The sequence below is a fragment of the Zootoca vivipara genome, chromosome 9, assembly GCF_965207765.1.
Source record: "Zootoca vivipara chromosome 9, rZooViv2.hap1.1, whole genome shotgun sequence".
Classification (NCBI taxonomy): Eukaryota; Metazoa; Chordata; class Lepidosauria; order Squamata; family Lacertidae; genus Zootoca; species Zootoca vivipara.
In genome coordinates this window covers 38926296-38946120 of record NC_142592.1, presented here as the reverse complement: position 1 = coordinate 38946120, position 19825 = coordinate 38926296, and the positions used below count along the sequence as shown (strand labels likewise).

The following is a 19825-nucleotide window of genomic DNA, read 5'->3' as shown; positions in this document are numbered from 1 at the left end:
AAGAAGGCATACTTTGCTTCCTCCATTGCATCCTCATTGTGCCACCCAGCAGAGCTTTTCCAGGTAGTGCAGGCCTTTTCTGTGGCGGCTCAGAAATGTGAAATGCTCTACCCAAAGGGGTTGCCTGGTGCCTTTGTTACATATATTGAGATGTCAGGCAAAAACATTCCTCTTCCCTGAGGCCTTTGGCTAATTAAACAATTTATGGCCTTTTAAACTGTGTGTGAGAGGGTTATTGTTTTGGTTTCTTGCTATGTTATGTATTTTTGTGTTTTTGCATTATAAACCACATGTGATTCTCAGATGAAGGGTGGTACAGAAATTTAATAAATAATAATAAGACCCCTGTGGCATCTTAGAAACGAAAAGGTCAGTAAGTGCCTATGACTTCTTGGGGTATATTAGCTGCTTTGCATAAAAGTATGAGGAAGCATGCACTAAAGGCAGATATGCCACCCATGTGTCAGTCAGGCGAAACAAACAAGTTTCATTCACAAGGGTTCATCAGGCCACGGCTAGGTTGGCACACCCAGTCTTCGTGTTGTTGGGGCGCAGTATCTCATGCCTTCCCATTGTGCAACTAGGGTATTTCAAGAGTCTGAGTGGACCTTCAGCCTCTGCTGGAATTAAGCCCTTGATTATGGGAATTGAGGCGTTTTGATTTGAATAACGAAGGGAGGCTCCCCTCTGAAGGCCAATTACTTCCTTTAAGGCGAATCCACCGTTCAAAGGGTCAACACTCTTCCTCCTCCAGTTGCAGGAGGCGGGGCTGCTTTCGGCTCTCGCCACTTTTGCTGCTCTGTCGCCCAAGCCTACCTGGGTCTTGTCTCGTGCGCTCTCCCTTTCGCGCTGCCTCTTGTCGAGTCGCTGGTGGTGCTGAAACGAGGAAGACCTTCGCCTGTGGTTCCGTCTCGAGGCTGAGAGACAGACAGGAACGGTCCCTCGCCGCTGAACTCCCGCGCAAGGCAGGCGACGAGACCGGAGACGAGGCGCTGGGCGAAGAAAAAGAGACTGGCATTCCGATCACCGGCTAAGCTGAGAGAAACAGCAGCAGCAGCAGCGCTGGACGGCGCCTCTCGCTGCAGGAGGCTCCTCTGAGAGGAGCGAAGACACAGAGGCGCGCGAGGAAGAAGAAGGGAATTTCTAGAAAGGGGAGGAAGACCGGAAAGGAAGGAGCCGGGTAGAAATAAAAGAAGGGAAGAGGGTGATAAAAAGTGAAGCGGATAAGAAAGGCCGGAGGTCTTCGTGAGCAACCGGGAGGCTCCGGTGGGCGCTTGCGGGTGCGGGGAAGCAGCAGAAGCGCTTCACGCGCCAAAAGGGCACGTGCTGAGAGCGAGCGAGCGCGCGAACTGCGGGGGCGCCCGGCGAAAAGGAAGCGCGCGCGAGGAGCCGGCCTGTCCAGCATCTCCAGCGCTGAGGGGAGAGAGAGAGTTGCGCCGAAGAGTTGCACCAGGCAGCAGGCGGCCGCCTCCCTTCCGGCGAGCTTCGCCGAAGAGAAGCGCCATCCTTCCTAAAGGCACCAGCCCTTCTTCTCCGTGGGCGCTTTCGGAATCCCCGCCTGTTTGTCAGCGCCGGCATCCCGGGCGCCATGAGCGGCTGCCAAGCCGTCGGGGGCTTCGGCACGTGGGACTACGTGGTCTTCGGGGCCATGCTGCTCATCTCGGCGGCCATCGGCGTGTACTACGCCTTCGCGGGCGGCGGGCAGAAGAGTTCGCAAGAGTTCCTGATGGGGGGCCGCAGCATGTCGGCCTTGCCGGTTGCGCTGTCGCTGACGGCCAGCTTCATGTCGGCCGTGACGGTGCTGGGAACCCCGTCGGAGGTGTACCGCTTCGGGGCCAGGTTCAGCGTCTTCGCCATCACCTACGCGCTGGTGGTCATCCTGAGCGCCGAGGTCTTCGTGCCCGTCTTCTACCGCCTGGGCATCACCAGCACCTACGAGGTAGGAGGAGGGAGGGAACTCTCGCTAACTTTCTCTGGCGCAGTTGGTGAACCTCCCAAGGTTGCTTTCAGGGTTGATAGAGTTCCTTCCTTCGCAATCAGGACCTCCGATTCTTCTCTTTGGATCATCCATTCTATTTTAATATCGTATTTACAAACAAACAAACAAATCAAGGCAGCATGCAACAAATGCAAATAAAATCAGCAAAGGGCCTCCATGAAAACACGCTTAAAACATCAATGAATGCTAACTGGTTAAAAATAGTAAATTTACATTTCGTTTCCACATTGTATATACACTCACACAACGGGGACAGGGCAAAACAAATGCATAAGGACTTTCAGTCTTGTAGCCCCACTTTTCAGCCGTCAATTTGGAAAACATTAACTTTTAAAGAATCTTCTAAAATCTTCATGTAGAAAGCAGCCAACCAAAGGAAAAATAAATGAAAATCCCAAAACAATATTTGTAGATCTGTTTGCCTGGCTCTTGTGGTAAACTAGTTAAATCCAAGTGCCTGGTTTATGAATTAGGCTGCACATGTGGGTGCATGTTTCTGCAAACATACAAATCTCACTGCAGTCAACCAACCATGCCCTGCCACCACCACCCTCAAACCTCTCTCACTTCCAAGGAAAAATAATAAATGAACAGAGAGAGAACATACCCAAGAGATGCTGATACAAAAACCTCACACATACACTAAGTTAAAGAATGTAAGTTACAGGTAGGTAGCCGTGTTGGTCTGAGTCGAAACAAAATAAATTTTTTTTCCTTCAGTAGCACCTTAAAGACCAACTAAGTTTTTATTTTGGTGTGAGCTTTCGTGTGCATGCACACTTCATCAGATACCAAAGTATCAGTATCACCAGATACTGATGAAGTGTGCATGCACACGAAAGCTCATACCAAAATAAAAACTTAGTTGGTCTTTAAGGTGCTACTGAAGGAATTTTTTTATTTTGTTAAAGAATGTAAGTTTGCCACCATCCCTCTCGCCCCTCTTCCCCCCCAACCTTAAACTGTATAGAAAATTAATGTCTCACATTGAATGTAACTGATCAGTAGAAAAGACTCTACAACCTGAAAATAGAGACAATGCACATACTTTTGTAACCCAATAAAATCTTTCATAAAAATTATTTTTTAAAAATCTACGGGCATCAACACCTGTTCCAGGTGATATTTAAGTCTCTTATGACAGAGGTAAATCTTTCCTAATTTGTTGCAATAAAAAATTGAATCAGTATAAATATATGCATTTATCCTTCCTGTGACTCATCACAAAGCTCCTGTGTCAGATATTCTCAGGTTGTTGTTGTTGTTGTTGTTGTTTTAAAAAAACCATATTATATTATTTAAGCAAATCCATGTGAAAGCCATGAAAAACAAACCAGCTGGTTGGATTCTGTGGGGTTATTTTGAGCTTTTGAAGACAATACATTTGGAGTGGTGAAGCCAACTGCATGACCTCTTAATATCTGTCCATTGTGACTTATAAAAGCTATCTGGATGGGACTGACCAGGTAGCTCCAGGGAGCAGCCAATACACCTGTATTAATGAATACCTGGAAGGAGGTGATAGTGTGCCTGCTTCTCAAAAAGTCCTCACCCCAACTCAGAAGATCTTAATACCTATCACCTGGTTGCTAATGTTTTGACTCCTTGGAAAGGTGGTGAGATGTTCTTGGAAGAACAGGATTATCTGGAGCCATTTCAGCCTGGGTTCAGGCCTCATCATGGGACTGAAACAGACATGGTCACCTTTATCAGGAGAGACTGAGGGGGTGTAATCATGTTCTCCTTGATCCCAGCAGCTTTTGATACTGTTGACCATGGTATTTACCTGGAGCAGCTTCAGGCAATGGGAGTTATGGTAGGAGCAAAACCACTGTAAAACAGTGCGCCTATCTCTGAGACCATTTCCAATTTTAGGTGATGATTTCTTGGCCCCATAGCAGCTTGATCATTTTTGCTACAGGGCTCATTTTTGTCCTCCAGGCTATATGAAGCCATTTGGAGAAGTCATTATGAGATTTGGAGTGAACTGTCATCAGTATGCTGATGGTACACAATTCTGTTTCTCTGTAACATTTGAGTCAGGAGAAGGTGTGCGGATTCTGGATCAGTGCCTGGATGCAATGGTGGGCCAGATGAGAGACAATAAGCTGAAGTTGAATCCATCATGGTTGGGGAGTCTCCTTGTCTGGGAATTGGAGAGGTGAGAGATTGCACCCTTAAGGAGCAGTTTCGTAGTCTGGGAAAACAAATGGCATTAGTGCCTTCCATCAGCTTCGAGTGGGTCAGCAGCTACAACCGTACAAGGATATATCAAGGAGTACCGCCAAGCTACACACTTGCTCCTTAAGAGAGAGAGTGGAACCTCACCCAGAACAGGTAACTTAACTTATCTTCTAGACATGAGAACCACCCACTCAATGAGCCTCTGTTGAGCACAGTTTATTTGCCTTTAATCTAATCCACTACTGCATTCAAATGCTGATCCAGAGCTTTCGCAGCCTCTCCCAACTGAGCAGGTGTGGGGAACTTTTATCCCTCCAGCTGTTTCTGAACTATATCTCCCACCATCCCTGGCCATTAGTCATACTATCTGTCAAGAGTCATCCCTGCTCATGCTTAGATTTTTTTGGGGGGGTGGTGGTGGTAAAAAAAGAATTATTCAGATAGGACTTTCATACCTGAGATTCTTTGCCAACCAGCTTTTACTGATGTCTTTCACATTTTTAATTTGGTTTTACTGTGTATTTTAGATTGTATGCTGCCTTGTGATATTTTATATGAAAATGTAGTCTATAAATATTTAAATAAACAAATACAAAATCAATATATAGTTGCAGTAGCAGGCAAAAGAAAATAAGGAAAATTGACTACAATCTGAGCAATCAAATAATAAATGGAAAATCACCCCCTTTCTCCTCCAGATTAATATAATCTTCTTCAATGTGAAATGAACTGTTCCTTCACAACTACATAAAAATTGTTCATTACCGTTTTATATATTTACTTTTACAGTATTTAGAACTTCGATTTAATAAATACCTCCGCCTGTGTGGGACAGTTCTCTTCATTATACTTACGGTAAGGACAATGATTTAGAAACCTCAGATATTAAGAAATGTACAAATCAAACTAATTGGGTGGTATTCAATTAAGTTTTACTTGGAGTAGACCCACTGAAATCACTATTACTACTACTGCTTCTTAAATTTATTATCTGCCCTTCACCAATGAGTCCCAGGGCATGTTACAACAATGACGTAAAATTCATAAATTAAAAACAATTAAAACAAATTACAGACATAGGAATAGGATAGGTCCTGAAAACAGACATCTCAAGTATCAAAGGCCAGGCTAAAAAAGATAGAAAGAGATGCATCTTCAGCATTCAATGAAAGCCGAATAGTGAACGTTACAAACATACCTCTGTGGGGAAGAAGTTCCACAACTTAACCTAGTCATATTCATTAACTTCAGTAGGTTTACTCTGAGTAAAACTCGTTTGAATGCCATCCATTGTTATTTAGCCTAGTGTATATGAAGCATGTTTTATCTACCACAAATAGTAGCTGTGATATAAGATTGACATTAGAAGGTTCAGTTGTGAGATTGTGAACAAGCTTCAATATAGTTATTTATATTAACTACAGTGAGGTAGGAACATACGGGGGTAATCCTTGCCCCACTGAAATCACTGACAGTGTTGTAACTCATTACAAAATATAAGTATTTAAGGAACTGTCAAAGGAACTCTGAACTGAACATGCACCCTAGTGGCACAATGGGTCAGTGCATCTGGCTGTTAACCACAAGGTTGGTGGTTCAGATCCACCCAGGGGCAGGAGCATAGGAAGGGGTGTGTGGTCTGCCCTGGGCGCCATCTCTGAGGAGGGTGAAAAAAGGCACACCGTGGGGGGCTTGCCCCACTGCCCCCAGAGGATCGCACTGCTGCAGCCGCACGCGGAGGATTGCCCCATCCCACCCCAACCCCGGTTGCATGGCATGGCCACTGTTCCGGGCGCCCATGCAGCCAGCTCTGCCACTGCCCAGGGGTAGCTGTGTGCAGGATTCCTGCATTGCAGGAGGTTGGAATAGATGATCCTCAGGGTCCCTTCCAACTCTACAATTCTATGCTACAGTATGAAGTATTCTGATTTTATTTATACAGTTGTACCTTGGTTTTTAAACAGCCTAGTTCTCAAACATTTTGGCTCCTGATTGAAACCTGGAAGCTTTGAAACTCCTTGCCCATTAATATTAGGAAGGTACTTTGTACAGTGGAACCTTGGTTCTTGAATGCCTTGGTACTCAAACATTTCGGCTCCCAAACACCAAAAACCCGGAAGTAAGTGTTCCGGTTTTAGAACATTTTTCTGAAATTGGATGTCCAATGCGGCGGTTGGCTATTGTTTCCTGGGCACCTGCGCCAATCAGAAGGTTTTCGAATGTTTCGGAAGTCGAAGGGACTTCCAGAACAGATTACGTTCGAGAACTAAGGTACCACTGTACTCTGTTCAGCACTTGCTAAAAACATTTTTGTTTAAGTTAGTCTGCTCAGACATGTAAATTTTAATTTGTAATATGATTATAATAAATTTTAATATATTATATTGTATTATGTATTTTATTTTAAAACTGCTGTTTTTTTCAAATATTAAAACGTTTTGGTTAACTTGTTTTTAGCACTGACTTTTTTTGGTAATTTTAATGTGGTATAGGAATGCCATGGGACTGAATGGGAATCTGCTGTCTGATAGTGATCCTGTATAGTGGTACCTCGGGTTAAAAACTTAATTCGTTCCGGAGGTCCATTCTTAACCTGAAACCGTTCTTAACCTGAGGTACCACTTTAGCTAATGGGGCCTCTGTTGCCACTGTGCGATTTCTGTTCTCATCCTGAAACAAAGTTCTTAACCCAAGGTACTATTTCTGGGTTAGCAGAGTTTGTTACCTGAAGCGTCTGTAACCTGTAGCGTCTGTAACCCGAGGTACCACTGTAGAGAGGAATGGAACTACTATGGAACCCCTCTGTTTCAGCACCTGCAACCCTCAGTCTCCTAGTCATCCAGTTTCCCAAACCTCTAAGTTCGTTGACCCCCTGAAGAGCTTAATAAGCTGTCATCAACCTAACCCAAATTCTTATTAATGTAATTGAAACAAAATAAAAAATAACAATATCTAATCAACATTTACTAATTACCCATCACTGTTACTAACCTAGCTTTGAAGCTTAAAAGTTCCAAAGTCTTTTAAAGACTTCTTGAAGCTTTTATCCCTTTGCGTCTTTAGAGAAAGGAAAGTGGAGTATTTGAGAGTGTTAAAAATTGTTTAAAAAGTGAAACTGCACCTGTATGAAGGTTTTGTTTTTAGCAATAAAATGGGGTGATCTCTAAAACGTTTTGTTGTGTCTGTATCCTCTGTTCCAGATATTATACACTGGAATTGTCATTTATGCCCCAGCCTTGGCTTTAAATCAAGGTAAGATGAATAAATGAATTTATGGTAACAGAGCTTATTCTTTAATATCTGTTGTCAATTATTCAAAGCTGTCAACTTTTCCCTTTTCTCACGAGGAATCCTATTCGGAATAAGGGAATTTCCCTTAAAAAAAGGGGGAAAGTTGACAGTTATGATTATTGTATAAAGCAAGACTTATTATGAAGCCTTTGTATATTTCTGCTGATGTCAGCAAAGGTTTGTCCATCTAAAATTCCAGCATCAGAATAGCAGCTATGTCTGAGAAGTAACTTCTGGCTAACTTCTGCTTTCATTACCATAAAACATAATGTTGTAAATAGTCTAGGCTTAATGGGCCCTCAATATTGTGGAATAATGGTTTCATGTGGATTTTAAAGGGGAAAATGCATACCGTAACTATGTGATATAGTTATTTCTTGAAAAATATACATGGATGGTTAATTCAAATTTTTATATTTCTTGATTTATTCACTGCATTTCTAGACTAGATCCACCAAGAAGGGCAGGAGTCATATTAAAACAAAAAAAATCAATAAAATAATAATAATTAAACCAATAAATAGAAGCCAAACAATTAAAACTATATCTATGAAACTATTTATCAAATATATCTTTGCAGCAAGGGTTCACAACTCAAATCCTTAGGGCAGCCATTTTTATGTTCAATTTCTTGAATTTTATTCATTACATTTTTATTCATTACATTCATTATATTCATTCATTTTATTCATTACATTACATAACATAACCTGTCTTTCTTCCATGATGGAACTCAAGGACAACCACACAGTATTCTCATAAAGTCTCCCATCCAGTCAATCACCAGTCTACAACCTTCTTAGTTTCAGAAAGATTTATATATCATGCATATTTAGACCAACCTTCCCTAGCTTGGTGCTTTCCAGTTGTTTCGGATGGCAACTTCTATTAGCTCCAGTCAGCATGGTAGCTTTGGGACATGTCTTGGGGCTATGGTTCTGGGCCCTACACAGGGAGTCTTGGTGGGCTACAAATCAGGATGATGATCAAACATCTGGCAAGCCATAAAGTGCACCCTTACAGGTCAAGTTAGAATTGCCTTGGTGGAGCAGAACAAAGTCCATCCACCCTATAATTTTGTTCCCAGCAACAGCAAGCCAACTACTTCTGGCAGCTAATGAGCAGAGCATGATATTGGTGTCATTTAATTGTTGTTTATTGAGAGGATCAGATATAGTTGCCTCTTTGTGTGCAGTTTCTAGTTAGTTAAGCATCTGTTTTGCAGAGTTGCTTTATGGGCATGATTCCAAACAAGCCCGTATGGAAGAAACAATCAAAGGCCAAATTGTAATTAATTACCACTAAGAATTATTTACAGTGCTCTTTGTATCTACGGTACTGTCCAACATAATAATAAATAAACATCTACCATAAAAACCTCATTCCTTTACACTTTATATTTTCTTTTCTAGTTACAGGATTTGACCTGTGGGGTGCAGTGGTTGCAACAGGAGTAGTCTGTACCTTCTATTGCACACTGGTATGTTAATAATTCATTTTATTATTGCATATAAATATTTTAAAAATTGAATGCAAGTTTTCATAAAATTATTGGCACCCCATAAAATTATTCTATGTAACACTGTGAAGGTCTTGCCTGGAATCAGGGATGGGCTGAACCCTGACAAGACAGAGGTGCTATGAGTGGGCAGTTCTTATACATGAGTATTAGGTGGGCAACCTTTTTCAGGAGGGGTTGCTCTCCTCCTGAAGGAAGAGGTTTGTAGTCTGGTAGTACTCCTGGATTCCAACCTGCCACTGGACTCTCAGGTGGCTTCTGTGGGCAGGAATTCTTATGCCCAGTTTAAGCTAGTTCACTCAGTAGTCCATTCTGTAGTGACTTCCCATCCAGACTACTGAAATGTGCTCTACAAGGGGCTGGCCTTGAAGACAAAGCCACACCAAATGCAGAAGGATACTGGGTTGGTGAGTGGTGGAGCCCTATGGGATCATGGCTGCTCATGAGCTGTTAGGACCAATTTAAAGTGTTAGTACCAGACCCAAAGTCTTGAATGGCTGGAACACAAGCACATAAAAGAGTGCCACTCCAGGACTTACAAGTGGTATAAGAGGCTCTGTTGGTAGTGCTGCCTCTGGGTCAGTGCAGCAAAGCTGGTGATGCTGTCTTGTCTCCTCAGTGGAATGGCTTGGTTAGAGAAGTGCATTGAACTTGTTAGGTCCGTCAGAATATTAATTCTCCCGGGGAGGGGGGTTTTCCCTTCTCTTCTGATACATTTTTTTGACAAAGAAGTAATCTGGGTTGTATATTAATCTATCTGTTTTTCTCCACATAGGGTGGTCTAAAAGCAGTAGTTTGGACGGATGTTTTTCAAGTTGGAATCATGGTAGCAGGTTTTACATCTGTGATTATACGTGCTGTGGTTGTTCAAGGTGGCATTGAACCAATTCTAAATGATTCCTACCATGGAGGGAGATTAAATTTCTGGGAGTAAGTTTTTTATTTGTTTCGGCTACAGTATTACAGCAGAATCTTGCAACTAAACCTTAAATATATTATTTAACTTATGCACCATTGTAATCAGTGTCATTTATTCTAGGTAGATGCTTAGGGTAAGGTTATTAGTTATAAAGCATTCATGAATAAAAAAGTAGAGTTTTTGTGCCACATAAACAATATAGATTCACTTTGCAGAAAGGGATCATTTCTGCATTTCTAAGAAGCGTTAAGGTTTGTTTGAGAACTACTATAGTTTTGTATTACCCTTAACAATGAATGTTACAATAATTGTTGAGAAAAATCTACTTTGAGCCAGGGGAAACCTTGAATAGGCCACACTGGATGCAGTGTAGTGGACTAGCATTATCACTATCTAGCCAACACTACTAAGCTTGAACATTTCTGGTGATGAGCAGGGAACTGTAGCTGATAAAGCAGCAGCCTTGGCATTTCATCCAAACACAGATGGAAGAGAGACTTATTTGAATGACTGAGCATAGGGCTGGCTTCATTTCTGAGCTCACTCTATGGTAGCAGAGCAATCCTTCTTCTGCACCACTACCATTGCATCAGTATAGTGTCAGTTGACTTACTTCTTCCAAGTAATTTGAGGTCTAGAATAGGTGGCTTCTCAGTAACTCATTGTGACAGACACTTTAAGGATACATTATCTTGTAGCCTCTACATCTTGGACTCCATGTTGATTCCACAGCAGTAAGATGTATGTTCCTTGCAACTGTGCTTTGAACCCTTGCTCATCCTGGCTGCATCTAACTGGCCACAGGCCTGGCAAGGTGCCTACTGATTGCTCCACAAGTACCTCCTGAGTTCTCCCAGGTAGTTCCCCCCAAAGCTTCTGAGAGTGGCTGAGGTAGGCAGTGGCAGGAACAAGTGACAGTGAGGGAGCACTACAGCCATTCAGCATTTCTCCTTCCAGCACCAGGTCGCTGAAAGATGGGGTGAGGAATGTGCTGGTCCAGGAGGGATCATTGCTCCCGTGACTGGCAAGTTTGCAAAGGAAGCCCAAGGTGGCACTTGGGGGGGTGTCATATCACTTAAACATCTCCCAAGCAAACTTATCAGGTATGGGTGTGATCTTGCCTGGGTCAGCATCCCCTGCCACCTTCAGTGACCTAGTGCTGAAAGGAGAATCACTGGACTGCATAGACTGAAAATGGGATACCCTGCCATCAGTCTAGGGTTGCCATATTTCAAAAAGTGAAAATCTGGACACAAAAGTTGTTGAGCTACTTAAATTTTTGCCAAAATTTGTTGCACTTTTTGACAAAATATTTTTAAAAAAGAGAGACATTTCACAGCTATTAAGGAAAATTAGCAAAAACGACATTGCTGACATGGGTTGCCATACATCTGGATTTTCCTGAACATGTTCCTGATTTCTGCCTAGACACTGCTTCTGACGTATGACAACCCTACACCTGTCCAAAGCCACCATGATACAACCAATGCTCTTATTCATAAGGAACTATTGCATCTTGAATTATGTATTTAAAATAATGTGTGTGTGTTTTATTTTGTGATTATTTGAGTTTAATATTTAACCATTGTTATTTTTTCAATTTGTTTGAGAACTTGTATATAAATTGAATGTGAACATGGAAGGAGTCTAAAGACCACTTTTTCACACTTCTATTTCCCTCCCTTTAATTTAGTTTTAACCCTGACCCTTTGCAAAGGCATACATTCTGGACAATTATTGTAGGTGGGACTTTCACCTGGCTTGGAATATATGGAATCAACCAGTCTCAAGTTCAGCGATACATTGCCTGCAAAACCCTATTTCAAGCAAAGCTGTAAGTTTGTTATTTTCACCCACTGGCAGAATCTGTTCTTTGCAAAACGGTTTCAATTTTAAATTGCATTCTTGATATTATGGGTTTTAAAAAATCTAGTCATGAAAGATACAGTATAAATGAGCTGTTTTCTGTCTTGTGAACCTTGTCGAAAGCAAATACACATGAACAATTAGATTAGGATAAATTATAGCAGTTTGTAGCTTTGTTTCTTAAAAATGTAAATGGTATAAATACTTGTACATTTACAAATACAGCTTACTCTTGTGCTGAACCATGCAATAATGAATATTGGTTTATTATATGGACAACTCCATCCTAATTATTACATCAAAGGTTACTTACCATTGCATACATGACAACAGCAATAATAATTAGCACCAATTACCAACTGATTTCCTTAGGGCTGTATCCTATAGTATTGCTAATGGTAAAGCTTCCATAGGAACCCAGGTGGCACTGTGGGTTAAACCACAGAGTCTAGGGCTTGCTGATCAGAAGGTCGGCGGTTCGAATCCCTGCAACGGGGCGAGCTCCCGTTGCTCGGTCCCAGCTCCTGCCAACCTAGCAGTTCGAAAGCACATCAAAGTGCAAGTAGATAAATAGGGACTGCTCCGGCGGGAAGGTAAACGGCGTTTCCGTGTGCTGCTCTGGTTTGCCAGAAGCAGCTTTGTCATGCTGGCCACATGACCTGGAAGCTGTCTGCGGACAAACACCGGCTCCCTCGGCCTATAGAACGAGATGAGCGCTGCAACCCCAGAGTCGGACACGACTGGACCTGATGGTCAGGGGGCCCTTTGCCTTTACCTTTTTAAAGCTTCCATCTATCAGTTGAACAGGGAGGGAGCAGTTTTCAGTAGTTTCCACCTACCCCACAGCTCCTGTAATCTGTTTTGGAAGGTACCTCTAGATCATATTTAGGGAGGGGTGTGAAGTCCAAGGGAGTTGGAATTGCCAAAAATTGATTTCCTCTGTTTTCTGCTGACAAAAGCATTACCATTGAAAATATAATTATATAAAGGTGTAAATACTTTTTAAATTTTGTAACAAGTACCAGATTTGCAACGTGTTTCTGTACAAATTTATGATAGAACTACATTTCTTTTATAATGTTGATTATACTAATATGTGAAAACATGGGTGTATAGACACCAAAAAAGAACGATGCTTTTGCCTTTCCATATTGCCTTGCTATTGAAGAATGTTACGAGAAGCTAATTGCAATAAGACTAGTCCAAGTCAATTTCACCTTTTAATTTGTTTAGGTAGGATCAGGGTCAGTCAATGCTGGATCATAGTAACAGTAAGGGGAAAGTTGCTTTTGTTGCTTCACAGAAATGACATTCTTCACATACTTACTTAGAATAACAGTTCTAGAGAAAAGCTTTCAGGACTTACCATATCTTAAAATACTATAAGCAAAGCCTGCCAAGTGTACTCAGACTAGAATGCTAGCAATTTATACTAGAGTTTGATTAAAAAACACTTGCTGGTTGCTGGAAACTACAGGAAGGGATGCAATGCCATGGAAAGATGTTCAATCTTTATAGAGAGTGCTCCTGGTTGATCCTAGAAATAGAAATGAACAAAGAACAATAATAAGTCATTCAGTGTATTGGACCCAAGCTGTCTAGCTATCATAGTTGCTGTGAAAAGCTTGAAAATGTGTAGGCAGTATGTGGTGTCTGCTCAGCAATCAGAGCAAGGCATGAATGGGATTTTCAGAGGCGAGGCTCAGTAAATAGAGGCATTGGTTCAAATGTATTCTTGAATGAATGGAAGGCACTTACATTCATAATCCCCACCCATTTCCTTTTGCACCCTGTCCCAGGGCTCTCTTGATCTTCATGAGTAGCTGCTGGGGGGTGGGCACACTGGGAGTTGGCATGGGAAAGAAGAGGCAGGAGAGCCCTGTTCTTAGTAACAAAGCCAACATCTTAACAACAACAACAACAACAACAACAACAACAATTTATTATTTATACCCCGCCCCTCTGGCCGGGTTCCCCCAGCCACTCTGGGTGGCTTCCAACAGAAATATTAAAATACACTTATTTCTTAAAGATTAAAAGCTTTCCTCTATGAACATGCAGTGATATCAGAGCAGCAATGGCGAGTGGGAGCTCTTACAAGTGACATGTGACTGCTTGTTCTAGCCACATGTACACAAACACACACAGGATTGAATGTTTTTCATCGCCTTTTTAGGAAAATAAACCAGTAAGTACATTGTGACCTAACTAAGGTTCTATTTTCTTTGGCTGCCAAAGAGGAACTGAGTTCAGGTACGGTGCAGTACATAATTACACAATACTATAACTGTGATTTACCAGATACTTCTCAAGATTAAAAATGTTGTTATTTCCTCATAGATCTCTTTATATAAACCTCTTGGGACTATGGGCAATTCTTGCATGTGCAGTGTTGTCTGGATTAGCAATGTACTCCATTTATAAGGATTGTGACCCTTGGACAGCAAAATGTGTTTCAGCACCAGACCAGGTTTCGTATTTAACTTTCTAATACATATAGAAATATAGAATATTATCATACATATATACTATAGAACAGCAAAAGAAAGTACTGTATTAGCATTGTAGTTTTGGGGTTGACACTGAGATGTGATGTTGAGTATATAGGCTTACTAGGTGAAGTCACAAGACCACTCATTGGAAAGAAGGGCAGGGCCAGCCAAATACATTTTGCTGCCTGAGGCAAAGAGGGGGAAAAAATTGCCCGTTTCCCCTACTCCAAGTAAACAAACTGACTGGATTGGCAGGTAAATCTTACTGCAACAATAGCAATGGGATAGTGTCCTTCAGCACACTTGAAAGGAGCAGGTTGGTTTTGTTATTTGACACATATAGTTCCAATTTCTGACAGAAAGGAATGGCCAAGAGGCTCAGGAGAAATAGGTGGCTGGTGGCCATCTGCTGTTGCTTCTCCCTACCATTTGCTGCCTTAGGCAATTGCTTCACTCTGGCTAATGGTAGGGCCAGCCCTGAAGAAAGAATGACATTACATATTTGGAGCCACTGTCCTCAAAAGATCTTGCATAATTCAATACATGAATGAATGCTATTCTAGGTTCCAATTCCAGTTTTGTGCTGGGAAAAAAGATTTAAATTGTATATGTATTTAAGCTTAGAGAAATAATACAGAATGAAGATAATGAAAGTTACAAAAATGAGGGGAAGACAACAAAACTGAAATGATTTTATAACAAAATTGAAATGATTTTATAATTTATATGTATATTGTTTTTTTAGCTCATACCATATTTGGTATTGGATATTCTACGTGATTTTCCAGGTGTGCCAGGACTTTTTGTGGCTAGTGCCTATAGTGGAACATTAAGGTAAATTAATCCTGAATCCATTGGAGTAAGGGGGAAATGTTCTTAATGAATCCAGATGACTATGATAACCTTTATAAATTTAATCAGTGGATTAATCAATATAGGCTTCAATCTTCTACCCACTTCCCTGAGAATAAGGGAATCCTTCTGGGAGAGATATATTGGTTGCAATCCTGTATACTCACATTTGGAAGTAAGCCCCACCTAACATAGCTGGATTTGCTCCAAGTAAATAAATACATACTGTATAAATATAGGCAGTGCTTTTTTCTGGGAGTGCTTAGGGATACACAGTACTGTCACTTTCCCCAAATGTTAACAGTATGGCACTTATTGTAATGGTGAGTACTTGAACCTTTTTTTCTTTTTCTTTCTAAAAGTGTTTAATATTGGGTTAATTCATGGGAGTTGTGAGGGACAGGGGATATCGCGAAGTCCCTCCCCTCCTGAGTTCAAGCCAATCCCCGAGCACAGGGGGAAGCAGAGAGAGTTCCGATTCCAGTGGGGAAGCAGGAAGTCGTGTCCGAGGCTCAGGCAAGGTAGAGGAGCCAGGGTCCCAGGTGGGACAGGAAGGGGCGAATAAGGGCGGGAGACCCATCCCCCCAACTCCGGAATTACGCAGAAAGAGGAGGGGAAAGAGGATGGGTCTGCCAAAGCTTTTGTGTTGGAGAAAGACGCGCCAAAAGCCATTAGGAGGTTCTGAAACCGACTGACCACATCACTCCGTGTAAATAGCAATGACTTAAGCACTGTAAATACGCAGCACCAATAAAAGAATAAAATGCAGAGCTGCGTAGCGTCGTTACTCTGAAGTAGTCCGCTCCGGCCACTGTGACAGCAACCTCCTAATCCTTTTTGGGCTACTTTGGAGTTGCCGGGATGAGCGTGTCAGAGGCGGAGAGATGGCGGCAGATCGCGGAGCAAGCCCAGCAAGAACTGCAGCAGCTGTCGCTGCAGGCGCAGGGGGAATTGAAGGCAGCTAAAGAAGAGACTAAGAAGGTCCAGGACGACCGGCTACAACTTGCGGAACAGGTGAGAGCGCTACAGGAAAGAGAGCAGGAATTAAGGGCGGTGGCGGTAGACCTCCAAAACAAGCTGGATGCAGAGAAAAACAAGGCGGGAGGGGCACCCCAAGTCCAAGTGCTGCCAGGAAGGAGAGCCGGGACGCTAGTAAGCAAGTTTAATGGAGACCCGAAGGAATATCAGGGCTTTGAGACTGAGATTGTGTATGCTCTTGAGCTGCACCACGATGAGTTCCCTGATGATGAGCACAGGGTAGCGTTTATTGTGGAGCACCTTACCGGGGCAGCCAGGGAGTGGCTAAGACCGTTAATTGCAACAAAGAATCCTTGCATGAAGAATGTCAAACTATTTCTAGAAGGTTTGAAAACGATGTATTCGTCCGATAGTCATATGGACCAGACTAAGGAGGAACTTCACAATTTACGCCAAGGAAATATGACAGTTCGCGCGTATTGGGCGAAATTCACCATGCTGGTGCACAGATTGGGGTGGGAACTAGAGTCACCCCCAATGCAAGCGGCGTTCTACTTGGGGTTGCATGAGGAGGTGAAGGATGAGCTCTCGAGAGGTCCAAAGCCCAGTAATATGGATCAGCTGAGCAAAGCGGCTCTGGCGGTGGGGGTGAGACAGGAATCCCGGTGGAGCGACAAGCAAGCAACGCGCGCAAAGCGGGCTTGGTTCCCACGGTCACAGGAGAAGCCACCCCCCCAACAACCCTTTCAAGCCACGCCTGGGGCCAGTCAGGACCAGGAACCCATGCAGATTGATAGCGCGCGCGCGCGGGCTTTTCAAAACCCAGCGGCGCCAAGACGCAAGGAGGGAAGGGGTGGGAATTGCTTTCTCTGCAACTCCCCCCAGCATCTCGTCAGAGACTGCCCACATCGCAGGGAGTGGCAAGGAAAGGCGGGAACGGTTGTGCCCTCCCCCACTGACGCAGCACCACAGCAGGGAAACGGGAAAGCCTGGCTGCAGGAGACAAGGGGCAGCAGCCAGGCACAGTCAGCAGACAACAGCCCCAGCCCACCCACCCGCACAGAGAGGAGCAGAGCCAGCCCACCCCTCCCAGAGCAGGAGTGGTTCTAGAAGTGACGCTCACGCTCCCAAATGGCTATCCCCTGACAGTCCTCGCCTTAATTGACAGTGGGGCGTCAGCGAACTTCTTCTCGAGGAACTTTGCAGAAGAGCATCAGATCCAGCTTCTGCAGCTGGATTTTCCTCTGCACGTGGCGACCATTGACGGCAGAGAGCTGCTGGGAGGGGCCATCACTCATCAAACCCCCCCCCATGAAAATGACGGTGGGAAGGCACTCAGAGACACTGGCATTCAACGTCACCACCATCTCAGACCCCCCCCCCCATCGTCTTGGGCATGAGCTGGCTGGCGCGCCACGACCCCTCCATCAGTTGGCACCAGAGATGCATCACTTTTGGATCGGACTTTTGCCTGGAACATTGCATGCAGCACCAACCAGGGGAGGGGCCTCCGATAGCCACGGTGGCCACCATGCACGTCAAAGGGGGTGAGGCGATACCCAAGCCGTACTGGGACCTGCAGGAGGTCTTCAGCGAAGCGGAGTCCGACCACCTACCCCCACACAGGCCTTTTGACTGCCAGATCAACCTGGTGCCAGGGGCAACTATACCCCCAGCCAAGCTGTACGCCATGTCAGACCAGGAACTGGAGGATCTGCGCGCTTTCATCGACAAGAACCTCAAGCGGGGGTTCATCAGAGAAAGCAAGGCAGCAGGGGGCAGCCCGGTCTTCTGGGTGGACAAGAAAGACACGCAACAGCGCCGTCTGGTGGTGGATTTTAGACGACTGAATTCAGTGACAGAGCCAGTGGCTTTCCCCATGCCCAGAGTGGATGATCTCCTGACAGCGGCACGCAGGGGCAAGATTTTCACCAAGCTAGACCTGAGGGGGGCGTACAACTTGATCAGGATCCGGGAAGGCGATGAATGGAAAACCACGATGTTCACGCCTCTGGGCTCTTTTGAATATCTGGTGATGCCCTTCGGGTTGCAAGGGGGCTCAGCATGCTTCCAGGCCTTCATGCACCACGTCCTGGGGTCCCTCCTCTTCAGGAAATGCTTGGTCTTCCTGGATGACATCCTTATTTACTCCAATGACCCAGTGCAGCATGTGAAAGATGTCAGGGAGGTGTTGCAGCGCCTGAAGGAGAACCACCTGTATGTGAAGCTGGAGAAGTGCAAGTTTCACACCAAGGAGGTGGACTTCCTGGGCTACAAGCTGTCAGACAAGGGGCTGGCGATGGACAAGGACAAGGTGCAGGCCATCCTGGACTGGCACAGCCCCAGGACGCGCAAAGATGCCCAACGCCTACTAGGCTTCGCCAACTTCTACAGGAAGTTCATCAAGAACTTCTCTCGCGTTACGGCTCCCATCACTGACTGCCTGAGAGGCAAGCAGAAGTTCAGGTGGACACCAGAGGCGCAAGCAGCGTTCGAAAGCCTCAAGAGGGTGTTCGCCTCAGACCAGAACCTGTTCCACGTGGTTCAGGACGCGCCCCTACGCGTGGAGACAGATGCTTCTGATAAAGCTGTGGGCGCCATTTTGTTGCAACTGGACGCCAACAGAGAGTGGAGACCCTGTGCCTTCTTCTCCAGGAAGTTGACCCAGCCAGAGCGAAACTACACGGTGTTTGATCGGGAACTTCTTGCGATCCACGCTGCGTTCCAGCACTGGAGACACTTCCTGGTGGGCGCCAAGCACCCCATCCAAGTGTGCACGGACCACAAAAACCTGGAGTTCTGGAGAACTGCCAGGGTGCTCAACCAGCGGCAGATACGGTGGGCAGAGTTCTTCTCGAACTTCAACTTCTCCATACACTACATCCCGGGAGAGCAGAATGTCAGGGCGGATGCCCTCTCCCGCAAGCCAGAGTACATGGAGGAGGAGGCGCCACCGGCACCCAGGCACATTTCCCCCCCGTCAGCATGGTCCTGCGGAGCAGCAGTGGTGAGCGAGGCAGAACTCACAGCACTGACGGCAGCGGATGAATTTGCCAACCGCATCTTCAGAGAACTGAGAGGGGGGGGGAGCAGGCAAAAGACTTTGCAGAACGCAGGGGGCTGCTTTTCTACAAAGGTGCACTGTACCTGCCCACCACCCAGCTTAGACGTACGGTCCTCAAGCAGATGCACGACAACCCAACGGCGGGTCATTTTGGGAGGGACAAAACCACTCACCTAGTCATGAGACACTTCTGGTGGCCAGGGGTGAGGGAAGATGTTCGAGACTATGTAAGGGGCTGTGACACCTGCCAGCGGGCAAAGGTGGTCAGAGCAGCGCCACCGGGATTGCTGGAGCCCTTAGCCACGCCACACAGGCCGTGGGAAGTGGTGTCCATGGACTTCATCACAGATCTGCCTTCTTCCAGGGGCAAGACCGCAGTGTTGGTGGTGGTGGACCTCATGTCCAAAATGTGCCATTTTATACCGTGTGCCAGGGCGGTCTCTGCAGAAGAGACAGCCAAACTGTTTGTGGATCACGTATTCAGACTGCATGGATTACCTTTAAGGGTTATTTCGGATCGTGGCCGCCAATTTGTTTCCAGGTTCTGGCGGCGGCTCATGAACCTCCTGCAGGTGGAGGTCAGCTTGTCGACGGCTAGACACCCGCAGACCAATGGACAGGCGGAGAGGGTCAACGCCATTCTGCAGCAGTACCTGAGATG

At 44.8% G+C, this 19825-nt stretch overlaps 1 protein-coding gene across 1 annotated transcript in view; it reads left to right on the top strand.

Moving 5' to 3' along the window:
- The first annotated feature begins 758 nt into the window (after nucleotides 1-758).
- Nucleotides 759-19825, top strand: part of LOC118091451 (sodium-coupled monocarboxylate transporter 1) — a 32932-nt gene continuing 13865 nt past the window's right edge. The window contains exons 1-8 of the mRNA XM_035128471.3: nucleotides 759-1939; nucleotides 4973-5038; nucleotides 7384-7435; nucleotides 8887-8954; nucleotides 9769-9923; nucleotides 11606-11746; nucleotides 14119-14248; nucleotides 15016-15104. Coding sequence (XP_034984362.2) covers nucleotides 1589-1939; nucleotides 4973-5038; nucleotides 7384-7435; nucleotides 8887-8954; nucleotides 9769-9923; nucleotides 11606-11746; nucleotides 14119-14248; nucleotides 15016-15104 — 1052 coding nt within the window. The 5' untranslated portion in view covers nucleotides 759-1588. The remainder of the gene's footprint in view (nucleotides 1940-4972; nucleotides 5039-7383; nucleotides 7436-8886; nucleotides 8955-9768; nucleotides 9924-11605; nucleotides 11747-14118; nucleotides 14249-15015; nucleotides 15105-19825) is intronic.